Source organism: Pyxicephalus adspersus, chromosome 11 (genome assembly GCF_032062135.1).
Source record: "Pyxicephalus adspersus chromosome 11, UCB_Pads_2.0, whole genome shotgun sequence".
NCBI classification, from domain to species: Eukaryota; Metazoa; Chordata; class Amphibia; order Anura; family Pyxicephalidae; genus Pyxicephalus; species Pyxicephalus adspersus.
Window position 1 is genome coordinate 1,471,442 of NC_092868.1, and position 6,637 is coordinate 1,478,078.

Consider the following 6,637-nt stretch of genomic DNA (forward strand, 5'->3'; position numbering starts at 1 on the left):
ACAGTAAATATTCAGAGCACTTTGGGGGCTCCTTGCGCCATCTGCAGGTGATTTGAGGTATTGCAGATCCCGATCCATTTCGGTGGACATTTAGGGTGATTATTGTGATTTGTATCTCTGACTCTGACTGCTTTCTCAGGGCATGTACAACGCCACGACACGGCAGGTGGAGACGGAGCTGCTCCCGTGTTTGCGCCAACTTGGAATCCGATTCTACGCCTACAACCCACTTGCAGGTGAGCAAACAATTCCGGTCCAATAATGGTTGTAATTATTCTGCCAGGCCTTGTCCAGTCCACACTAAGGCCATTAATATGGAACCCATCACTGGAGACACCTGGACCCTATTGGAGGGGGTTCACATTATTCTGGCCATATAGTATCTATTGATTGTATTCACAGAATTGCAGCCGATTCCTAGCCCAGGGTGAGATTACAGAGCTGGATTTGGAGCTCACACCCCTTTCTTCTGTTTCCAGGGGGTCTCCTGACCGGGAAATACCAATATGAAGACAAAGATAAGGCGAAGGACGCCTGCCGATTTTTCGGAAACAGCTGGGCAGAAGCTTACAGAAATAGGTGAGATTTCAATTTTTGCAGTAAAATAATGAAGACTTTTACAGCCGATTATACCTTACTGTACCAAAAGTTTAAAGTAACTAAGTATTGTAGAGGGGGATTTCCCAGAATCCGCATCCTCAGAGCTCCTCCGCATGCTCAGAGCTTGAGGGTAAATACCAGGCAGTTTGGTATTCCTCATCAGTCTTTTGACTTCACTAGTGGGGGGGGGGGGGCTTCAAGGGTTTCTAAAGCCTAAAGATGGAGCAGGGAATGCTATATGCACCCTGTGTAAAGGGAAGGTAAGTTATATATACAGGGTGATAACAAGGAGCAGTTTTTCAGATTGCAATATCAGTACTAGTCATTTGGTCACGGCCGGACCGCTCACTAACTGGTCATGTGGTCACGGCCGGACCGCTCACTAACTGGTCATGTGGTCACGGCCCGAGTGCCCAATACCTGGTTATGTGGCCTCTCACTAATTTTGTCTGCAACCCTTCTAGCAAAGCCTCCCTGGTCTCCGCAGGAGCAGGTGCAGTTTGTCTTATTCCTCCCCCCCCCCGCCCGCAGTGTCAGGAGTAAGAATTTTTTCTTTGGGGTAACTCTGCAGGTACTGGAAGAAGCATCATTTCCAAGCCATCGACTTGGTGCGCCGATCCCTGGAAGAGATGTACAGCGCAGACGTGAGGCCGAGTCTGACTGCAGCCGCCCTGCGATGGATGTATCACCACTCCAAACTGCAGGTCAGTTCAATAAAGAGAACCTGTCACCGCTGTAACAGCGCAGCAGCTGCCTGGGACACACAGATTTCAGAGTGTGTGTACATGTGTACCTAGTGAGACTCCATCAGATGGAAGCTGCCCTTCTGTCCCTCCTATGCAATCTATGGGAGAGCTTCCATCGTAGGTTTCTCACACAGGCAATGCCATAACGATATTGTATTTATTCTATATGCCCACCTGACGGCCTGATTTCCTTTCAGGGAAATCGGGGGGATGCAGTAATCCTGGGGATGTCCAGCACAGAGCAGCTTTTGGACAACTTAGCTGGAGCCGAAGGGGGTCCTCTACTGCCCCCAGTGGTAACTGCCTTCAACAACGCCTGGAACTTGGTCGCACACGATTGCCCCAACTACTTCCGTTAGGGGGAATTCTCTGCCTCTGATGATGAAAATGATTATTTCCTAATTCTCAGCTGTGCCTCTGACTAATGCAGAACTCCAGACATAACGGGTGCTGTATCATATTGTGAAAGAAGAGGGTGACACCATTATTTAGCACCCCGTGTCCCTTCTCACTGCACTAATAAGCCCAGCCCAGTGCTCTCCTCTAGTACCTGAAACATGTTAAGAGTCCTATCCAAGGCTGATAGAACCTCCCACCTGCAGCCTGATTTCTGCTGTGCAGGGGATGGTATGACAAGGGTACAGAACCTGAGCGGTGGACCCGGCTTCTTCCATTTGTCTTGAGGTTCTGATGGACGCACAGCCCTCCTATTGACGTTTCTTCCATGTGAAATTCCCAATGACTAAATGATTAAATATTTGATTAATAAAAGCAGAAGACAATGATCTGTGTGGTCATTTCCTGAACATGGGCACTGCCCAGCTTTGAAAACATTTCATTAGAAATCCCACGAGAGAATAACAGACCACAACTAGAGAAATGGGTTTATTAAAGAGGACCTGTCAGTACAGTACATTACAAATCTGTATTAATATATCCCTGACATAACACACAGACAGCATCTTATTTCAGAAAATCCCCAGACTGTAGTATTAAAAATCCATCAGTGAATGCTCCAGGGCTAAGATGGTGGCATCAATCTGCTGCAAGAAAGAGGAAGAATTTGCTCAGTCTCTGCCAGTAACATGGTGAGAGGTTGCAGCTGCACAGGCACCATGATTCACGCTTGTGTCATCTCAGTACAGGAAATAGATGGTGACCCCAAATAATGAACAAAGAGGGAGCCTCCACGTATGGTGTATTGCAACCAGGATCCTTCAGGGGGTGCTAAACGTTCCTTGAGCAGTTTGTGCCGCTCCGGTCAGACTAAGTGACGCCAATGATTTCTTTAAGGAAACTGATGAGCAGATGAAGGTGTTAGGGAGAACTGTGATCACTAGGCAATGATACATTACAACACATCTGATGACAGGTCCAGTTTACTGGTATCCAGAATTCTCATAAATGAGATGGTCAGGTAATAATCTTCTGCCCATCTTGTTCCATTGGGGCAGTGCAGGCTCTAATAGTATCCCAACTACCCAATAACTGTATTAGCAACCAACTGCATTTTATTACAGCCTGAGAAGAAAGTCTCTACAGACTGAACATAGATAATAATACACAGTGCTCAGACAGATCGCTCTCCATGGCACATTTGTAAAGAGAACCTGTCATGTCAGATGTACGGTAGCTACCATTGCAGAGCTGTTTTTGAATCTCCAAGCTTTACTCTGAATGCAGTGATAAAGCTTAGGTTGTCCCACCGGTTCATTAATAGCTCTGGAACTGCAGCTTAAAAAACAAGTCGGCAATGGCACCAGCTTCGCTTTATGTAATGTGGGATGAGTGGCCCGAAGGCAGGGTCGTACATACTTCTGTTCTTTGCGTCTGTTAAAACACAGCCATAGAATTGTCCCACTCGGAACTTGAACAGAGCTTCCAGGGTAAAATCCGCACCAATCAGAAACTCATGTCAGCACGGAGGTAACGTAATTATTGTACACACAATGAGGGGTTAATCCATGCTGAAGCAGGAAGATCCAACTGCAGGAGCTGGAGAACCCCGGGGCCTTATTCCTGCTCCTCCTCTGCATCATCATCATCGCCTTCCATCTCCTCATTGCTGGTAACGGTGGAAAGTTTCTGGAATTCTCCGGTCTCTGATGACCACATGGACTTTAGGGTCACTTTAAATTCCGCCATCTCGTAACCAAATAATTTCTGTAAAGGGCAAAAAACAGGATTATTTCATAGGTATAGAAAAAGCAAGATGTGGTAGTTCTAGATCAGGCCACTGGGGGCGCCACAGAGTCCAAACACCTATTATACTGCCTCCTAGTGTATGGCAGAGGCACTGATTGGTTGTTCGTCACACAGAGCCCCTCTTTAGCAATAATGTCTATGCATGCAAGTGTCAGAACTTATACTTTATTAAAAGGGGAACCTTCTTTTCCTGGAACGTTTACTCACCAATATGCGGGCCTGCTCAGGTGTCAGGGTGTCCCCTTCTTTACACACCTCAAATTCAGACAAGAGAGTCACCACTCCTGCAGGAGGAGAAAAAGACGATCAATAACCAATACAAGAACAGGAAAAATGCATGACGCTTATCAAAGTCTGCAGGAAAGCAAAGCGTTAACTCATGATTCATTCTATTACACACACATTAATGTCTAAGGCACACAAAGTGTTAAATGTAACCCCGTTGCCTAAAAAACTATTCCTTCTATCCACTCCACCAGCTGAATGTAATACACCATACGTCTGACTATGAGGGAGATCGTGTGACCACTCTGGACCAATCAGCACCGTCACGGGGGGTCCTATATCCCAGGATAAGCTATAACCTTCCTTTGCTATATATGGGCAGCATGGTGACTCAGTGGTTAGCACTCTGGTCTTTGCAGCGCTGGGTCCCAGGTTGGAATCTCGGCCAGGACACTATCCGCATGGAGTTTGCAGGTTTTCTGCATGGGTTTCCTCCCAAATTCCAAAAACATGCAGTTAGGTTAATTAGCTTTCCCCCAAAATTGACCTTAGACTGTGATAATGACATATGACTATGGTGGGGACATTAGATTGTGAGAGGGGCAGCTAGTGACATGGACTTTGTACAGCGCTGCGTAATATGATGGCGCTATATAAATACTGTGCAATAATAATAATATATATGGAAGGTGAACGCTCGATTACAATGAATCTGTTCCTCTGCTCTGTATTGGTAATCACAGGTTTAAGTTTCAGCCACTACAAAATAACTAAATCTTATCGGCGTCCTCACCTTTCTTCAGCGCGGTGGGAAGTCCCAGCTGCCGTAACTGTGGCTCCATGGAGTGTGTAAACTGTTCCAGGGGCCCGGCTTCCAGCACCACATCAAGCGTTGCTTTGTTTCCGGCCCGAGCAAAATCGATTTCTTGAAACTGATCAAACCATCTGCGAAAACACTGCAACGATTAGTTGTGTTCTACACATTGCACCATTTCCCATAATCCCCTGCAGCCAGCATGGCAGGAAGGTGGAAGGAGCCAAGTATCAGACTTGTCAGGTATGACTAGTGATTATTAAACAGGATTTATATAGCGCCAACATATTGCACAGCGCTGTACATTACATAGGGGTTACAAATGACAGATATAGACAGTGACACAGGAGGAGAGGAGTCTGACCAGAAGAGCTTACAATCTAGGAAGTGGGGGAAGTATCACACAATAGGAGGGGTTCTGATTATGATTCTGATACTAGAAGGCAATAATAAGGTCACATGACCATGATAATGAGCACAATGCCATGGCTTCTATTCACAGGGATGAGTCGATGTATAAAGAACATGAAATGGTTGGAATACAAGGAATAAATATTCTTACTCTTTGACTTCTTCCTGTGTGCGGTTGGTGAACAGCAGTCCGACCTCTCCTTTCAGACATTTGCTAAGCTGAAATAAGACAAAATGATTTTCTATTACTGAGGGCTGATGGGGGGGGGGGGGGGGGGGGGGGGGGGGGGTAAGTCTATAGATTGCTGGTGTTACTTACCTGGTGTAAGTTGTCTTTGTATTCATCGCTAGGCCCCTTCCCCAAAGCTACGATCATCACTTTGTTCTTGCCGAAAAATAACCTGGAAAACATAAACCGCTGAAAATGTAACACAGATTACAGCAGCAGGGTGGCTCAGGGGTTAGCACTCCGGCCTTTGCAGCATTGCCAGGTTGGAATCTCGGCATGGAGTTTGCGGGTTCTCCACGTGTCTGCGTGGGTTTCCTCCCACATCCCAAAAACATGGAGTTAGGTTATTCAGCTTCCCCCCAAAATTGTCCTTAGACTGTGATAATGACAAATGACTATGGGGGGACATTAGATTGTGAGCTCCTGTGAGGGACAGCTAGTCACATGACTATGGAATTTGTACAGTGCTGCATAATATGTTGGTGCTATATCAATACTGTGAAAATTGTAGGGGCATTTGGGTTCACCTGTTTAGTACATGATGGCTTCGGGTCACCATATTGGAAGGAAGCTACAAATCCAGAAATGGTATTTACATTAATTAAAAATGGCTCACACAGCAATGATACCGATGGCGGCCATTGGTCCTTCCCCAGGATTTACGTATTGACCAGACAATGCTTCCAGCTGCACCACATATTGACTGTGTGAACAAACCCTGGGAAAGCTGCATCAGACCCCCCCCCCTTCTTTTCCATTTTGTTAATTTAAAAAAAAATATATGAATTGCTTTAGAATAAGAGGGGATTTTCCTGCATTCCTCATATTCTAAAATACATTTATATTGATCTCCCCGGCCTCTTATAGCTGGGCGCACCACCCGGCACTCTTCAGTGACCACCCGGCTGTTATTGGGTGGTAAGGTCACAATACCTGAGCTGCCACCCACCTACAGCTAAAAATATTTCCTGGACTGAGTGCTGCATTTATTCCAATAACCCGGGATGTGATTGGCCGTTAGGAATGAAGCTGGACATGTCTGTCCCTGGGAGTTGGGGTGACCCCGGTATGGGAGCATGCTGAGCGTACCGGCTGTGTTTCCAGGCATTGCGGACGTCCTTCAGCTTGTTGTTCCTCATATTCTCCACCGATAGCACGAACAGGTACTTGTAGGTGTCCACACATTTCCGCAGCTGCACAGAGAAGACAAAACAGAAATGTCAGAGAGCAGAGGAGACACAGCGAGAGACTAAAGAGGAACTCCGCTCCATGATATCTGATAATGAGAAACCCTCTGATGATTATAATCACACAACATGAAGAGTTTATATTATATAGAATCATTCCGCTTCATAGATCCTGTGCGATATAATCACTACATGGGGTGTATTGTAGTCCCCTCCATTA

The 6,637-nt window shown here is 46.1% G+C and overlaps 2 protein-coding genes across 2 annotated transcripts in view; one reads left to right on the forward strand and one right to left on the reverse strand.

Annotated features, from left to right (window-relative positions):
* The window catches only part of LOC140340735 (aflatoxin B1 aldehyde reductase member 2-like), a 4,623-nt gene extending 2,492 nt beyond the window's left edge, over positions 1 to 2,131 (forward strand). Inside the window, exons 4-7 of the mRNA XM_072426109.1 lie at positions 140 to 236; positions 480 to 579; positions 1,172 to 1,304; positions 1,544 to 2,131. Of these exons, the coding sequence (XP_072282210.1) occupies positions 140 to 236; positions 480 to 579; positions 1,172 to 1,304; positions 1,544 to 1,705 (492 nt within the window). The 3' untranslated portion in view covers positions 1,706 to 2,131. The remainder of the gene's footprint in view (positions 1 to 139; positions 237 to 479; positions 580 to 1,171; positions 1,305 to 1,543) is intronic.
* An 87-nt stretch (positions 2,132 to 2,218) lies between these two features.
* The window catches only part of MRTO4 (MRT4 homolog, ribosome maturation factor), a 5,220-nt gene continuing 801 nt past the window's right edge, over positions 2,219 to 6,637 (reverse strand). The window contains exons 3-8 of the mRNA XM_072426110.1: positions 6,320 to 6,423; positions 5,321 to 5,402; positions 5,153 to 5,220; positions 4,570 to 4,721; positions 3,759 to 3,835; positions 2,219 to 3,509 (exon numbers count right to left, since the gene is read on the reverse strand). Of these exons, the coding sequence (XP_072282211.1) occupies positions 3,360 to 3,509; positions 3,759 to 3,835; positions 4,570 to 4,721; positions 5,153 to 5,220; positions 5,321 to 5,402; positions 6,320 to 6,423 (633 nt within the window). The 3' untranslated portion in view covers positions 2,219 to 3,359. The remainder of the gene's footprint in view (positions 3,510 to 3,758; positions 3,836 to 4,569; positions 4,722 to 5,152; positions 5,221 to 5,320; positions 5,403 to 6,319; positions 6,424 to 6,637) is intronic.